Genomic DNA, 19200 nt, shown 5'->3' with positions numbered 1-19200 from the left:
AAGGATCACAAGAATTACTCTTGCAACGCATTTTCTTCAGAAAAAAAGGTGAATGATGAATGTAGGGAAATATCTAAAACGTGCCAAACGAGAAATGACTGCCTGCGAAGAGTGACGCAAGAAATTGAATAACAAAGAGACTTACTTATGATAAAAGGAACCAAATGGGAAGGTTTCATATTTTTTATCATAACAATAACATGGAATAAGGGAGTGATGAAGAAACAAGAGACACTTTGGCCCCCTTGAGACAATCACAGCACAAACATATCGACAAATGGGTGTATTTTTGCCGTCGCAACAGAAAGACAAGAAGGAGGGTCTGTTCATATGAGCTTTTAACACCCACTGAGCTGATGTCGAAGATAACATGAAGGCACTGAGATGAACTTCTAAATGATTCGTCTTGAGATTTCCTTATCTGCGCCTCTCCGGCTTCCACGAGTAATTTCTTTCTGTGCTCAAAGGCTGACCAAGAAAAAAAATACGTCGAAAAAAATCTGTGTCAGGAAATATGGGACAAAAGCTATGAGCAAAAATTAAACCACTTCCACACAAATTGCTCCCATGAGGCAAATGTATCATTAAAATCCCCAACGCACTTGTCATAAAAAATTCGAAAGATATCATCATGGATATCATCATGAATAAGCGAAAAAAAAATTTCATAATTCCACTTGAGCAGCACTTTAGCCATCTCTTCAGTAAGAAATTTTCGGCTCTCGCAATCGAAGTCAGAAGCAATTTCACAGTGAAACCATAAAGCCATCAAAATGCCATTTCATTTATGGGCTGTTCTATTTGATCCTTCTCACCATTTCTTCCCTGGGCATAAATATGGTGGGAATGTGAACCTCTAAGTCCAACGGTCCTGCACAAATTTTCCACCCCAGACATGCGAGGAGGGATGAGTGCCTAAAGTAAATATTTGCTGGATAATTCCAGATCACTCATCATTTTCCTTCACCAACTTTAATGGTGAATTTTAATGTGTGTCGTCAAGACTGGGAAATGAAATTTGTGCTGCATTTGATATATTTTATTTTACTGCCGCCACACGCAAAAGTCCCTTTAATGAGAAGCCAATAAAAAACACCCTCCACAGTCTTAAAATATGTCACAGAGTCCATTTGCCATCCCTTATATAGAGATGTTGAGCGATATGAATTTCTATCCGTATGAAATATTTGCCTTCCGGCTGTGTGAAAATTGCGATAGGGAGAGACGATCGGCCAGAAGGGCAAGGTCAATGTGAAGCTTGTGCTGCTCTCAAACTTTTCCTGAGAGGCTTTTACGTGGCATACAATATATGTGGTACAAGATGGAGTACTGGAGCTTTGACGAAAACCACATTCCACAATAAAAACTACGAGTGGAGAGCAAAAGCCGACCATATTGAGAACATTCTATGCCAATGAAGGGACGGAAGAGACACACATGTTAAGAGAAACTTTTTCCACAACGATTAAAACTTGCTAATACCCACTGATGGTATGAACTTCAAGCATGCGAAGACATGTCACAGAAAGCATTACAAGTGCGGAGGAAACTGCTATTTTAGCCAAATGAAGCCTCTGGAATATTAATTCACTCAATTATCTCCAAATTAGAAGAGGTCATTTAATTGTTGGGACGCTTGAGAAGTCATTCGTGAAATAAGACAATTTGATGACCACAGCTTCTTAGTTTAGACGACAACAGATCTTGATGAGGAGTCTGTGAAAATGTCTTTTTTATTATCCAGGTCCAGCACAAGATTTTCTGAGATTTACGGGACATTTTATTGCCCCTCATTTTCGGGGACACTTTAAGAAAATATGCGACAATTTTAATACATTTTTTAAAGGTGAACTGTTTGAAAAATGTCTTTGATTGTAAACTTTATTACTAACAAAATTGACCAAAGAGGAATTTGGAAGTGTTCCTGAATCACAACAGAAGTTGATGAACAACAAAAACATATAATTAAATCGCTCACCAAATCGTAAATGAAAAGCCTGGAAAATTGTTTATGGTAATCAGCCATATGGGACAGAATTCACCGTCACTTCGTTCGTCACAGTCGCCAATGGCGAGAGAGAGAGAGAGAGATAAACTTTTAGGGTCGGCGGTGATGATTAAAATGTGACGAAAAATCGATTCAAGTGGGTGGGAAAATGGCTCAAAGAGCATCTCAGACTCTTCCCTTGTCAGATGCACGACTCTTTTTTCTTCCATCGCCGTCATCGTGCGTGGAAAGTTTTATGACAGAAGCCACAAGAAGCTTTCACCAACTCTAAAGTCGAACGAGTCGAACTAATAAATTGTGAAAATTGCACAATGCCCAGACATAGAAATTTTCTCGTGTGAGTCTCTGGTGGTGGAAAAGGACGAGCTGTGAGATTTCCCATTACCCGTCCCATTGAGTAGTTTAAATGTGGTCGCTTGTGGGCTCCAACAGCCACCACGAGTGCATCCGTGGCGCGTCTCCCTTGAAATTCAATAGCACAGAGTTATGGAAGAGAATGAAAACATCGGAAATTGCTTTCGCAAGTTCAAAACGTCTAATGTGTCGGCGAGGAGAATGCTAGCAGATCAATGTAACATCGCATAGATGGGCAATTAGATCCGGAAATGAAGGATTCTCTGGTGAGTAAAACTAGCGCCTCGAAAGTTTCAATAACCATCACTGCAATTTCCATCATTTGGCATCAGCCCATAAAAAGTCCCATTAAACAATTCATTTTCCGCTAGCGAAAAATTTCAAGGATCCATTGAATTTTCTTTCCAAATTATTATTATTATTGCAGAGACTATATATTAAAAGATAAGAGCTCAATCAATAAATTCATAGTGTTAAGCTGAACAAGCTTCCTTTTGTCGCAGTGTCTGAATAGCCCAAGGAGTGGCCAGGATAGAGCCAATTAAGGAGATAAAACACATTCTATTTTGCGACATTGTATTTCACTTTCTCACCACTTAATTAATCATATGTGGAACATATGCAAACCTCAAAACTAATTACGAGCAGCGAATATTACTCGCATGTCTCTTACGTTTGGGATGCTGTGAAGCACAAACAAAGAAGTGAATCCCTGCACTTTATCCCAACACGAGCTTCAAGCTCATTTATCAGGATAATTGTAAGTTGTATTAGACACCGCAAACTTGTTACCGGGTAATAAATTAGTCATTCACCCACTGAGTTCACCGCAAAGTGTAATTTAAGCTTAATTATATAATTGATTGCACGGGAAGTGCTTCATGGTCAAAACTGCAAAATAAAATTACATTTAAGGACTAAGGTTTTAAGTGACAATATAGAAATTCTCAATGGCGAAAGTTATAATTAATTTTAAATTGAAGGAAAAAGCCAAGTGGCATCGCGAGCAGATGTGAGCTTTCGTTGTTCAGTGAAAAACTTGTAAATTCTCTCCTCTGCCGTGAAATATGAGACTTCGACCAATTGATTTATGAGTTTCGCGTGTATTTGATATTGTGTCGCTCAGGCACTAAATAAATGCCTTTATGACAGGATAGAAAATTCACTGTGAAATTCCTGCACCGTTGAAATCATCCGATGCTTTCACCGCCGAGGATGTTCATCTCTAAACACATCATGAGAGGGTGTAAAGTGAGGGTGAAGGCAGAAAAAATGAGATTTCCTTCAGCCACAGAATATTTCAGCTCATCTCCTCAGGACTTTCACACATTCCTACCCCATATATAGCCATCTTAGGATTGATGACTTCTCGTTTCTCATCCGTTCCCCGACAACCTATGCTGTGTGTGTGAATTGACGAACTCTGTGGCGATGCTTCTTCCACCAATTATGGGGTTGCGGAAGGGATGAGTATTTGTGGTGATTTCCATCATCTTCAACACTTACAATACTGATAGTTTTCACCCCATCAGTCTCCCCAACAGTACAGAGCATCGATAAAAAACTACATGAGCTCTTCAGTGCTACACGGATCAACTCATAAGTCAACATCCCTTGAAATTCACTTCAATCAACGAAGCAGCGTTAATTCAATTTATTTTTTTCTCTCTATCTACTCCACTCATTTTCATTCCTCTGCATAATTAATTTTTCACAATGACTATTAATCTCAATTAGCACTCATTGGAGAAAATTCTAGTGCTGAAATGCGCGAAGGGAAAAAAAAGCTCTCCATTTCAGAAGCACTGGAATTGAGATCAGAGCTCAATAACTCCCGTGGGCGTTTTCCGGAGGAGTAAAATGGATGGAGTAGTGATTTGGAGGCGTAATTGGAATCCAGTGGGAGATATTTTATGCAAAATATACTAACGTGACGCAATTCGTGATATGACTTGATGATTTATTCTCAAACCTACGAGCGAATTTCTCCAGGAATGCAAACTTTGCAGTGTCATCAATCACATTTCGACGTGATATTCTCAAACTCCTTTTTATATCACACACACACCATTTCCTTTGCTGAAGCCACAAATTGCCACTGAAAACTTTCAACACATTCTTTTTCCTGTTTACACAATTCCTCACGCATCTCTTAAGTTTCTCACGTTCCACAACCCTTGTCACACGCAAGAAATTGTTGCATAGGCAAAATGACGGATCCAGAACACTTCAGAATAACCAAGTTTCCTTGGTGACCTTTTATTTGTGTCCCCAAGTATGATTCCCAATAAATTTAAATTTGCAGTTTCACAGGGTGAGAAAATCATTGGGAAACATTTGTGAATGGTGTGGATAAAATGTTTCATGCAAAAGAATGTTAAAAAATCAAAGCAAAAAATGAAGTAAAAATATCAATTCCACATAGATTTATGTTGCATTTATTCTTTTAACTTTGTAGGAAGAGTTATGGAACAAAATCGCTAAATTCCTCCCTGAAGGAACATTTTCAATTTGAATTGTCGATAGAGAGAAAGGAAAAGTTTCACGCTTATTTTTCGCTACATTCTCCCTTAGCTTGTAAACATGTTGAAAAGCACTCTCGATAGCAATTGAAGAGTATTCGCATTTTGCGACAAGGGTTCTCAAGAATTCTTACCATCGTGAAAAAGGCACGTGTGTCAAATTCAAGGAAAAATATACGTTTTATGATATTTTGCGAGTGGGAGTGATTACTTGAGTATATATGTAGAAACATTCATTAAATGTTTTTCCCTCGAATTCCAATGACTAAGCATTCATTCACTTAACCTCTTTTGAGGAAGTACATTTATTAGAATGCCAAATAATTCTACCTACATGAAATTTCTCTAAATATATGCTTTTCCAGTCTATTAATTTTTGGTTTCTACTCCACGTGTGAGATGAATTTTACAATTTTTTTTTAGCAACAAAATCACTCTAAATTTAACACTCAGCAAATTTTCACACCCACACATTTCTCTGATAATTCACAATTATCTCACCCCCCAAACGAATTTCCCTCATTACACAATTGAATTTTCACACCCTCAACACCGCAGCTGGATTGAAAAATTATTGGGATAATTCAGAGAGGATGGGAAATCATAGGTAATTGGATAAATGCTGAAAATATTTCACCTCTGCTGAACATATGGGAAAAAAAATCAATATATGGAATTAAAGACTCACCTGAAAATACAGGACAATCTTGCACATTGTCTTCCCCATGAACCACGTTTCAGTCACATCCCACACCACCGTCGGTGGCAAACAGAAGAGAATCACAAAAAAGTCTGCCACAGCCAGATTCACAATAAAAATGTTCGTTACAGTTCTCATGCTGTGATTTGTATACACAGCAATGCACACCAGAGCATTTCCCACCTGAAACAGAGAGAAGATTTGACAGTGAATCTGATCATAGAATTCGGAAAATCCCTTCATGTAATTTTTCTATATGTGCAGAAGAATTTAATCATATTGAAATTATAAATGAGCATAGAGAGCACATATAAATTGTACAGTTGAATGCAAATGCTGGGGTTTCGTCCATGATTTTAATTAAAATTCATCCGATAGTCACTGGGGCACTATTGAAAATGCTTTTATCGACACCCAATAAAGTCCACCCACCCCAAAAATCTCGACAAAATTGGTCAAAGGTCCAGCAAGAGCACAACAGCTGAGGGGAGAGGATGAGCGACAGAGACCAGACTGCGTTTATGAGTTCATAAAAGCCTCCTAGTCCAATAATATAGGAGTTCATTTGAGCACCACAGCAATTTCTAATTAAACAAGGGACAAGGATTGTACAACCCCCAATGAAGAAAAACACCCAGACATAGTCGAACAGGCAGATGATGCTCAACAATGTCTTACTATTTAAGGAATTTTATTGACACACTGTTCCGTTCAGTCTTCCTTTCACGGAATATTCTTTTGGCGACCACCCCCATAAAACCATATCGATTGTGATTATCTATATAGGACAAAATGTGACATAACATTAAACTTACGACAGACGAAGCACCAGAGACCTATTTTCACATTCTGCCTTCGGGGCTTTAAGATAAACACACACGAAAAAGGCCAGAATGTGTTTTCAACATATTCCCACATTTATTGTGCTCAAAAATTAATCATCGGCATATTTGCTGATGTAAATGGAGGGATATTTTGACACTGAGAGCCAAGGAGTATGTGTAATTTATGACTTCCCTCGGGAATGAACCCTTTCTGAAAAATTAATAGCTTTGCTAATAAAACTCATTAATTAATTGACTTAAGCTCTTGATGTGTGTAGAATTTAAAAGGGATTCATGTGATGTAATAAGAAAGAAATTCATTTCAATTATCACTCCACGTGTTTGTAGTTATTTACACATCACAACTCACTGTTCTACAGAGAGATTTCATGCTTAAAAACATTGCTCCTAATCCTCTTATTTCAGCATTCATGTGTAATACTTGCAATATGTTTATCACCACATTTTCCTCCCGTTAAATAACTTTTTGGTAATTTGGATGTTTGCATACAGAGTTACACAGTGAATTGATGATAACACTGAAATCACCTCGTTATATAAATTAAGAGCTTTTATGCATCTCTATTCATATAATTTTGCATTTCTCTGGCCTGATGAAATGGGATTTATATGGAATTTTCAATTCAATTTGCAAATCGATGAAGCAACACAAACTGTATTAATTGAGAGATGAAATGCTTTTCCCCTAGAATTCACCACAAAACCCTACTAAAGTAAATATGTCTAATCAAATGTCTTCCACTCTGGCTTAAGAATCATTTGTATTTACTTCCGAACAAACTCACCAGTCCCATCACAAAGACGATGGAATGCGAGAAGATGAGAATCCACTCTGGGATTGTGGGATAGATGTAGTCATAGAGCAGACTCATGTACTCATCGTAGGTGAGATTGCAGTACACTGGATCGCCGACGCACGTGATATTGTGATTGATGACACAATCGGGATCCTCATGCTCAATGCATGTGGCGTTCTGGAGAATGTGAGAAGTCGCCGCCGGTGCGGTCATCAGATCCACAAAATACTGGTCTATATCCTCACTGGACAGTGCTGTATTGTTCTCCGTGATGTGCTCGACAGACTCCGAATATCCCATGAGATGACTGCGTCGCGTCCGCTCACGGTGAATGCTCTGTGTTCGATGGTCTGTGGTCTGGGAATGCCTTTCGCTCCGATAGACTGAATTCGACGCATCTCGAGAGGCACAAGACAAGACAGTCACTGTCGTGAGTATGATCAAAAGCTGCCAACATTGATGCATCATCATTGTGCCTGGCTGTGCAAAGCACATGAGAGAGACAGAGAATGAGTGAGTGAAAATTGCGAGCAAGAAGCTCAAAGGGAGCCGCACTAAGTATCACCCACGCTTACACACTGCCATCAATTCACACAAGTCACTATCTTTTGCAGTTTTCTCCTCCATTTAGAGGTGATTTGCTTTCACCCTCACATCTCTATCACAGCAAAAATGTCCCCCCATTCACGCTGTGCACAAGGTGACAAAAGTTTGCACTCACTCTCACCACATTTTTTCACTTGGAGGAACTTTTGAAAATTAAATTTCACGATGAAATGCGATTTTTCACTCTATCATATATTCATAAGAGATTTTTAGATTCCAAATGGTAAATGTGACTTGGATGATTTTTCCAACTTTGATGCTCTCTCTTATTTGATCATTTCTTTCTCAGTTTCACTTTATGTGCCTTATCAGGGAGAATTCTTGTCTTGGTTCTTGCCAAGGGGCTCTGCACGGTGCGGTGCAAAAAGTCAAGCGAAGGTGTCTCAATTGTAGCGAACTTAGTCAAATTACTCAATGCTTTACACCCCTTGACACTGTCGTCTTGAAATTCAATTGCATTTGCTAGACTTTCAGCGATACGTCTTCACTTGTGAAACACTGATTTCTCTCCCTTTCATGAAACCCTCACTCTGAGGGCATTAAGAAGAAATATTACGTAAATCCTCGGCGTACTGATTTCACCGTCATCATAGCGACTGTCGGCTCTTGTGTGTCTGAAAAAGAGAAATTTCAAATTGAATTACAAAGGAAAAAAAATGTGAAGAAAAACAAGTGGGGCAATTGCACGCGATATCTCCTCAATAAAGTCCTCAATGAAGACAAGAGGCTCCGCGAAGTTAGTTGTGAAACAAGGATTTCGGAGGGATTTCTCTTCGCGAAAATCAATATGACATGGCAAATGAAATTGGAAGGGGGTGAATAACACAAGGAGTGAGGAATTTTTCAATCTCCACTTCCACAGGAAGTGAAATTTCGTGCCCCTTCTCCACTTAGACGATGTCTTTTTCCGCTAAATCACAGAGAAAATTTACCGTGAGAAATTTTTCAATAGAGCATTTTTGCACAGTAAATGTTGCTCACGCGTTATGGATGAGAAAAAATCAATATTTACTGGGCATGATGGTGAAGTGCAGAAGATTAATTCAGATCATAAAAAGGGAATTTTTGCAAAAGTGTCGAAGGTCGTAAATTAAATTGAAAATAGCTCATGATAAAAACAAATTAAGAGGCTAGTAAAAGATATTGTGTGCTTCAACTCAGACGCTCTTCCAATAATATCCCACGAGTGTTATTTACGACACGTCGTGTGCTAAAAGCTCTTCATTAATACACACTTTAAAGTTTTTAAGATGGTTACTAAAGCACCCATCATGCCTCAACTCACATGACTCTCTGGGTGAAATCAATTTTAATGGTGCTTAAGGAGGGATTTTCCCCGTCACCTTTCCGGGGACTCTCTCTCGATGCCACTCTCGATCTGCAGTGGCTTTCCTTCTGGACGTTCCCTCAATACCTCTCAATTCACACGCTGTTTATTAGGCGAACGGCATCGGAATTTAGAGAGGTGGGAAAAGGACACTTTATCCCCCACGATGGAATATATATTAAATACACATTTTCCCCACGTCTCCCAATCATTTGACTCGGTGGCAACAAAACGGACCCAACAATGGCACAAAATTCCATTTCTTTCTCTCCATCCATAACAATACAACACAACACCACATACTTTTATTATGTGATTTATGGCAAAGTGTATTAATTTTATTTGTTCATAAAATTTTTATTGCCAATTCTCATCGTCAGAGCGTGACTTTTCACACTTCACGCCGTCGCGAAAATATGTATGAGTTGAATTTCCTTCGGTTTCATCTGAATTTTCACACGACTCGAAATGAGTGAAAAATGATCATCAGACGCTTTTGCTCACAAAGCTTTCCACAAATTTATTCAAAATGTTTTTTTTTCCCATCAATACATCCTCACTCACATTATGCACACTGGGTGAGCTTTTGTCCCATGTGATGTTTTCCAGCATTTACAGAGACATTTACGTGAAAATATGACCCAAAAAAAATTCCATCACAATTCATCATATTTGCTTCGAGGAAATTTTCTCATAATGCTCAATTGAATGAATGATATACGACATTCAATTTAGCGTAACGCCGAAGGGATTATTGAATTTTGAGAAATCTGTACTCCGGAAAAATTGAAAATCCTGTAAAAAAAAAAGGATTTTTGATGGATTAAAGGAGAAATGTTGCAAAGTAATTTGTCAATTAATCAAAATACATGCTAGAATTCAATTTAGAACAAAAGGCATTAAATATTCAAACAATCAATAGATAAATTGTGATAGGAAAAGTTGCAAAATTCATCACATAAATCGATGAAAGATTAGAGTTCAATTAAAACATCTCTGCGTGAGTATCGAATTTTATGACTGAACAATTTACAACACAATTCTATCTATAAATGCTACAGGAAGCAATCGAAAAGTTTACATGATTGTAATAATATTTATCATTTCATTGAAATTCCATTAATGAAAATCTCGTTAACCACACTTCATTTCATTCTCATTTTCGAGAAGAAGCAACTCCTTTCCCTTCTTTCACTCATATCACATCAGAATTTAATAAATAAATAATTGAAATGCCACAAACAAACCGCATAGAAGTCAATAGAACTGAACTTTTCTTTGTTCAAAGACTTTTAGCATGAGATGCAAAGCAAAATCTTCTTTATTGAAAATTGATGAATCTCTTCATTCTCACGAGCTTCATCAACAAGGGGTTGACTTCAGCACAAATTTGTGAACGAGGAGGTGAGATGACGACAATATTTCCATATCGTCATCATCATCCTTCATCATCATCTTCGACGGTTTTTATATGATCTTCTCTCTAAACTCCATGATAAATGAGTGGCAATCTTTCGTGAAAACGCGACTCAATTCAATAAGAACTTTCCGTCAAATGAATTCTGGTTCAAATTGACTTCACCGTAACTCATGATTAAAAATTTAAAACGAATCCCGTGCAATTTCACGTCATTGAATTTTTTAACTGAGAACCAGGAATGTAATACTGTATTATTTGGAGAGTTCCTCTCACGTGAGTTTGCACAAATGCAATTGTGCATTTTTGTACAACAGACTGCACATCGAGGAAGTAAACTAAAAATATTCTAGCCAGAGTACATGCTTTGCTATGTATTTACATACTTACACTACACCGATATATAAATCATACTGAGAACACGGCATATGAGATTCTTATTCAGTTGACAGACTTCGTATTCTCAGGATTCTATCATTTTCTAACAATATGCATTGTGTGTTTTGTCTTTTCAGGACAAACGCCTTGAGGAACAGAGTCACTTGAACGTATTGAAGACAAATTGTGAAGAGCTTATAAGATATATAATGACTTTAACCCTCAAGCTATAAATACTTTTACAGGTTTACCACATTATTACTTTTTTGGGAAATGTCTGAGATTGAATGTCGCCACGAACACTTAATTAAACTCTTGTATCCACAACTTTGTAACTCCATATTGTGAATTCTCGTCTGATTGCGTAGATAAAATCAAAAGAATATTTTTTGTGTGTTCCTTTTCGTGAAAATTCCCCAACATTAAGCGAATGCATTTTAGACTCTGTAAAATATGCAAACAAGATGTGAGTGAATTTTCCTCTGAAATATGTATATTTCTCGTGGAAGATTTTTGTGGAATTGGCAAAAATTTTTAAAAGCCGAGCTCATGCAAATTACGAAATTTCATTTACATATGAAAACTTCCAATGTTAATACTGAGGCAAATTCAATTTATAAAATATTTGTGTGAGTTCACTCAAATATTTGCATGCATTTTAATGAGTCAGCTAAGAATGTGGGCGTAAATATATTGAAGAGTGTGAAAAATTACTCAAACTGTAGCAGAAAAATTCACACAGAATATGTTAAAATTAAAGATATTTTAATTTGTAATTTATCTTATGGCTTTTGGCAATTTGTATTGGCAAATATTCACAGTGACAGAAGAAGTTCATTGTCACTCAATAAAAGTCATCTTGAATTGATGAATTTCTATTTTTCGGCTTCAAAGATTTTTTTTTCCCCGAATTGAAATAAGACTAGACAATTTATAAATGTCAAAACAAAATGCTTTGGGCGCTTTTACAACTTCCTCTTTGTATTTCACCCATTTTACGGTGCACGGAAATAAATTTCCAACACCTTTTGCTCTCTGATGATATCAGAGATGTTCTCCAGGAAAAACTTTTTCTCGTGTGACTAATTTTGGTACAGATTTCATCTCTATGGAGAGGAAAATTCCTGTTCAAATCAACTTTCCATGAATGATTGTGGAATTCTTGTTGGGAATGGCGAAACTTTTCAATGAATGTGAATACAAAATGTTTCTAGGAATTTTTATTTATTGTCTATTTCAACTAGAATCCTATTCAATGGGAGTATAAAAAATACATTTCGTAGCGATACCTCAGTTTATTGATGTTCACAGTGAATTTTTGGAATCCTCTCATAAAAGGCAAATAAAGTATTTCAATCGGAAGCAGTTTGAAAATTTTTCAACACACAAAAGTACAGCAAAAGCGTCGGATAAATATGAAAAGTCTATTTGTGCGCATTTCTATATTTGCATTCTGGCAAATATTGATAAACTTTATAGTAAAAATAAAATGTGCTGAATTTTTGTACAGAAACTTGATGCAATTCTGCTATAGAAGTATCCTTAAAGGAACTATTAATACCCAAAGAAAATTTAAATCACTTTACTTAGACAACTTTCAGAAATACATACATGTGTAGTTGGGAAAACACGTATCTATGCACAACATCTATGAAATATGAATAATGTATAGGAAGTCATTGTGAATAGTTTTGAAGCAGCATGTTTTTGCCGGTATGAACGGTGGAGTTTTCCTGTAAATACCGATAGCAGCACTGAGGAAAAATCTTAAATTTTCCACATCATTGCTTTTCTTTGCCGTTCACTTCCTCTGGCTTTCTTATTTCTCCTCAGACCGCAAATTATCCATAAATTTCGCTTCATTCACCCTTGCAAAGCCCTCATGCTTTTCATGGAACTATATTTCTCTGTGTTTTTTTCTTTCTCTTTCTTTTCTCCCCGAAGAGAATGCAGAAAAACACACACTTTGTCTATTGTAAAACACACCGTTGGAGTATAAACAGTGAAAAATATTGGAATTAAATATAACCACAAACACCGCATGTGGTACAAAAATAGGTGGTAAGGAAAATTTTCATAGTTATGGGCTATTATCGTAATACAGTGTAGTGAAATGAGACGCAATGCTTCATTTATTTCGAGTGGGTGCTGATTGAGAGGGGCTCAGCTGCCTTTCAGAAACATTGCCCACCGTTGTACGACAAATACACGATAAATCTTTCCTCCTTCGAACAATTTGTAAATTAATCTGTCAATAATGGAGGGTGAAATCAATTGATTTATTAATTGGTCGGTGTTGTGAAAGACGAGCAAGATTAATTTCTTTGTGAGTGCTCTTTGCTCTCAAAGTCAATCACATCGCATAGAATTACATGCTACATAGATGCCACGACAGTACATAACTAATTTATATGCAAAAAAAGTCTTTCATGGCTTTGAGAAATCCCTTTGTAACTGATTTATGCGCCAGATCAAACACACTTTTGCATCAAACCCCCTAACAAAATTCCAATTTTAGCGCTTTTAAAGTATCACAAGGAGAGCATTTATGCAAACATCAGCACAAAATATAATGCACTTTACATGCGGAAATAAAGGCAGTGTTTAATGTTCAGCAAAAGCATCAAATCTCTTGGCGTCTCAGTAAATACACGCAAGCTATAGTTGTGATGGAGAAAGAAGGTTGTTTTACATACATTTCAACCCTCAAACATTCTGGCAGGCGAATCACAAAGAGGTCAATGGTGTGAAATTGCGAGGAGAATTCTGAATGTTCAAGTGATTTTCACATGCAGAGGAATTTCTTATTTTTCTCCTGCCAGTCTCTCCATAACACTTGTACTGTAATGTTTACGATTCCACCACGTAGAATGTATGTTATCGATATGTTGTGGCGATATAAACCATTCGAGCATGCGCCAAAATGGTGCGAAATAAAAAAACGGCCGCCCAATTAACTCAATGTGGCGAAAATATCTTTTATAAATATTGCAATGTCTGAAACATGTAAATTGATTTTCTTTCATTCTCAGCCACATCACAGCATAATACGATTCTTTTTTTTCGCCGCCGTACGCATGAGATAAATCCAGGAGGTGAGAAGAGCTCAAGTATCCGGCAAGAGGCACTTTGTGGCTGAGCTTCAGAGATTTTTCTGCAAAATGTTTCATCTTATCCCATCTAAATAGATTCTCTCACTCGCTTTCGTCTTTTTTTTCGTACTCTACACACAGGCAGTCATTCAAAAAACCACCTTCATCGGCCATCAGCAACATCCGTGTGTTTTTTCTCTCTTGAACCAAGGAAAAAATATCTCACGAAATTTATTATGAAAGGCACACGCCATGTGTAAGAAATTCGATAGAGAAGAGTTATCTCGGCCAAGCAGCTGCACACAAAAAGGAAAATGATGCAAAAGGGGGTCGAACAAAAAAAAGAAGTGAATTTCCATGAAAAGTTGCCAAAGAATATCTTGAAGCAATTTTGCACGGAAATGATAAATGCAAAATGCTTCAAGAACATCGAAGAGAGCGAGAGAGAGAATATTAAATTCTGCAAATGCGCGAATTTTCACGTGGAAACAGTGGTAAACAGTAAGAATCAAATCGATAAATAATAATACCTTAAAACTTTCGGATCACAAACAGCCATTTCATGTGCTATCAATTTACAATTCAAGCCATGAAAAGCAATTGAAAATCGAGTGTAATGCGCCGAACAAAAATCCTCTAATACTATCGACACAATGCCGAAAAGATAACGCTGGTGGAAATTCGGGAAAAATCCCGTGGGTATTGTGAGGAATGAGAGCAGCATGGAAGTACAATTGGCATGCGTGCAGAGTCCCTTCAGAGTATCGCCAATTGATTTCTCATTAAGGGCAAATGGCGATGAACAAGTACGTGTTTGAGATGAAAATGAGATTACCATGAAATTATACACGAGATTGTTGTATTATTAAATCAATCAGGCGACAGCAAAAGACACTCTCTCTCTCTCTCGATTCACTCATCCTCCCGGATGACTTTGCCCTAAATCTATCTAGTTCATCTCGCACTCTGTCACCGAGGATGAGTTGATAAATTGAAGAATAAATAAAATGGAGAAAATTGATCACAAATTCAAGCCACACATCTTGAAGACAAAAATTCAAAAGAATAGACTTTGTTTTCTCTCCTCGTGTTTATTTTTCTATTTTCCCCAGTCGCTCTTTTTGATAGCTTTTCTCATTACATCGCAAGTTAAAATGGCCAAGACCATGAGAAAATGGTCTCTGAAAGCACAGAAATCACGCAGCTAAAGTCACCAGTTATATGTTTGCCCCGAGGACCACAAAAACACACCACGATATGAGATCGAAGACAATATGTGACATATTTTCATTTACCATGTTTTCGCTCAAACTTTCTTTTTTACGCTCCCTTTTCAGGACTCATTCAGCATTCAATTCACGCCCAAATCACAAAATCAAGTGTACAAAATCCACCACGAGAGGATGTCGAAAGGGAAATGAATATCCATGTTATGCAGCATGAATATTTTATTTAAAAACATAAAGATTTAATCCATGAATGGTTTCCACACGACCGAATGTTCGAGGGGCGCGAAAATCGCGCCAAAACAATGGAGCTAAACAATTGGGTAATTATTTGAGTGTTTCCGAAGAGTGGGTTGGTTCCAATCGCTTCTGAATAATTTAGAGAGAGGAAATTCATGGAAATTTCCAACAATATAACTTTGATGATTCGATGGGAGATTTTGCGAGTCAAGTGTGAGTGGAAAAGTGTGAGAATTTAGCAATTAAACGCCCAGAAAATATTTTAAAGTGACAAATTTATGTATTACATAAACATAAGTCAATAATTAAGGGTCAAACTCCTCTGGTTTCCTTTGTTTTCTTCATAATAACCACAAGATGTCAAGGAGGTCAAACCCAAGTCAAGTTGTTCGTTGGTGAAATATTTCTATTCATAGAGAAACTTATCTTGTGACGCATTCTGTCTGTATTAATAAACTCATCTAGATATTCTCACCAGAATTGTCTCATATCTCTATCACCTGGAGACTTGACCTTAAACTTCTTCCACGTATTATTAAAAATTTTTCACGAGCATCAATCATCATCAAATTACTATTATAGACGAACCAAGTTGAGTTTCACGTGAAAAGTTAAAATCTTGCACTTTTTAGCACTTATATTTTTCCTTCTTTCAATCCATTCTCGAGATATGTGTCTGTTATAAAATCCATGACAGATTTAGGTCAACACTAGTGACATTTCTATTGCACCATCTGGAGAATATATCCACGATTTCAAATAACACATTGTGAATTACACGGAAATGAAATATTCAATATGGTAAGAAATCTGTGAATTTTTCAACCCAAAAACTATCAATTTACTTTAGACACACCCCATTAAGTGGACACAGACTCTCACTCAAGCACTCTTCAGCACTAAGAACTGGATATCTATCACCGGATACACTGTCTCTTCAGAAGAAATGACCAAAGATTGATGATCCCTGAGAGATTCCTGACGAAAGACCGTCGAAGGGGAGAACAATTTATTCTATCTCTAAAAATGAGATCAAATTAACTTCAAAAGCTCTCAATATATTTATCCAACATTTTTTTTTGTTGTTTTTCTAATTCGAAAGGAGGGCAAAATTATGGCGCAATTAGAAATGAAATTGCTGAAGTGTACTTGAATTAGACGAACAATACTCCAGTTCAACAATGTTGTAATACTTTAGCTCAAATGGGGATGGAAAAAAGGCACTTGAAACGATTTCAAATCGCTCTTCCTCTGCAGCATAACAGCATAGCCATGGCTCCGAAATGCATGACTGAATTAGAGACAATTCAGTGGAGAGAATCCCATCTGGACTCCATGAGAAATTGACTTCCTCTCCAATGTCGACAAAAATTCAATTAGGTAGCCTTTTTGGTCTATCGCATTTCTCGCTTTCTGCACGCATTCCTCAGCATGAATTTCATCGATTGTCGGTTATTGGATATCGAGAGGCGGGTGAAAAAAAAATCCCAATATTTCCCTTTTCATTGATATAAATTGTAACTCAATTTTTTTCACGGGGGAACGAAGAGGAATTTCTCTTCTTCAGTTACAAAATGAATGCTTAGGGATAAGTGGCAGTAAATCTTCAGCATTGAGGCAAATATTACATGATGAGACATCATCTTTAATGCACCGACAAAGTTAATTTCTCAGGAAATTCATTTTATTGCGAGATGCTTTACAATTTAAATCAAACGCCTCTTCTTCATTGCTAATCTTCATGTCCAACAGGTAATTTTTGTTCTTAAGAAATGGCTCAGAGGACATCTTCAAAGGCTTTATTGCCTGACCAAATCTATGTGCTAATTTCTCATCGTGGATCTGGTAGTCAAATGGAGATAAAATACCACTTGATGGCAATCCAGGCGGGGATGGAAGAAAGAGTATAAGAGCTTAATTCAGTGAAGTATGAAAAGCAATTTATTCAGTACACTCCTTCTATGTGACATTCGCGAGCGAGAAGGAATATATATCTCAAGTGCGTCATGAAATTCAGGAATACTTTTCCCCGAAGTACAAGAGTCGAGAGATTGGAGGTTTCATTTCCCTCCGAAAGGCATTGAGATGGGAATTAATGCTTTCAATGACTTTCCACCCACACCATTTGGCAAAACACGCCAAATTCTCTCCAGTATGCAATTGAATTTGACTCGGAGTATAATGGCAATAGTTGAAGATGGAGCAACAATATGATCTAAATTTAGTCATGAACTTTTCACCTGAAAGCTCCACAAGACAAGGAGCTTTTGATTTATTCAACATCGAGTACATGAAGAGTCATTGGAAATCAATTAGAGCAGAGATTCTCAGAGGCCTCAAAACGGATCACAAATGTCACAGATCGAAAGTCGCTCTAAAGCCACTTGACACTCTTCCCCAAACAGACGAAAGTTTTGGCAAGGGATGACACATACACACACATTCCAGGGAATGAGGGAAGGCTCATGATCATACTAATTGAGGATAATGAGGGATAAATTTTGAGGGTTCAGCAGACAAACTCCGTCTCACTCCCAAACTTTTCAGACTATCACTCTCATTATCCATCCCGCGTTGACTCATCCTGAGTCCTTTTAATGACCACAAGTCGATAGTCTCGGGATTATTCAATTAAAACTAAATTATTCACGCTTCGCAAACAATGCGTTGCACCAGAAATACAGCTTAAAATTAGTTACAAAAAGGATTATGAAAGATATCACATTATTGAGTTTAAAAGAACTCAATAAACTAACACTGAATGATCAAAGAATTGGCTACTTAAAATACACATAAGTACTCGCTGAGATTTCTTCCTTTTAACACTTTCATGAGAACAGAAATTTCTAGGAAAATCTTCACTCTCGTCATCAGTCGTTAGATACCAATTTCAATGCCTACACAATGGCAATATTAAAACAAATCTCTCCCACACACAATGCGTTCGTATCGAAATAAAAGGGCATGTTTATGCTGCTTCGAAATGTAAATGCTTCTAGTGTCTTATGGCTTAATCCTATTACGCAATTGAATGTGGAATTTATTGAAAACAACTTGCAAACGTTTGCACTACTATGGCAACAATTAATGTAACTTTGTCTTTCACTCGCAAATGTTGAACTTTCACTTGATTAATTAAAAGTTCAAAGTTAAAGATGGCCTAAAAGTAAAGCAATAGAATTGTTGAAACTTTCTAAAATCCCTGCCAGAATGTCGAGTGTGCATCTTAATAATCCACTTTGTATTTAATTAATCTACTCTTGTGGAATTTACAACGAATACTCTCTCTGTGCGAAAATGGACGGAAAATTGGCTCAAAAGCATACCAGAAATTTTTGGCTACAGTATATATAGAGAAAAAAAATCCTTAAAGCACAAATAAGAGGATAAGAAATCTCAGCTTCTACTTCATGAAATCGCAATTTGTGGCACTTTGTGATTTCTTTTATCCATTTTGCACTTGTGGGAAAAGCTCTATAACGCGATTACAATAAAGAAGTTAAAAGCCTCTTGTGAAAATTCCTCTGTAATCCTCTCTCTCTCTCTCTTTTCCCAATTTCCCCGAATAAGCTCGCATATGAAAATCCTTTGGCATAAAGTTATTGTGGTGAGAAAATCTGGAGGTTTTGTAAAAAGAATATCCGCAAAAGTCCAAAGAACTTCACTTCGTCCAACTATTGTGAAGGAG

General features: G+C 37.0%; 1 protein-coding gene across 1 annotated transcript in view; it reads right to left on the bottom strand.

The window, feature by feature from the left end:
- Positions 1-19200, bottom strand: part of LOC132257725 (orexin/Hypocretin receptor type 1-like) — a 41735-nt gene that overhangs the window by 21669 nt on the left and 866 nt on the right. The window contains exons 2-3 of the mRNA XM_059754746.1: positions 7215-8446; positions 5573-5767 (exon numbers count right to left, since the gene is read on the bottom strand). Coding sequence (XP_059610729.1) covers positions 5573-5767; positions 7215-7721 — 702 coding nt within the window. The 5' untranslated portion in view covers positions 7722-8446. The remainder of the gene's footprint in view (positions 1-5572; positions 5768-7214; positions 8447-19200) is intronic.

This window comes from Phlebotomus argentipes, unplaced genomic scaffold (assembly GCF_947086385.1).
Source record: "Phlebotomus argentipes unplaced genomic scaffold, Phlebotomus argentipes genome assembly scaffold_4, whole genome shotgun sequence".
Classification (NCBI taxonomy): Eukaryota; Metazoa; Arthropoda; class Insecta; order Diptera; family Psychodidae; genus Phlebotomus; species Phlebotomus argentipes.
This window is presented reverse-complemented; position numbering and strand designations above follow the sequence as displayed.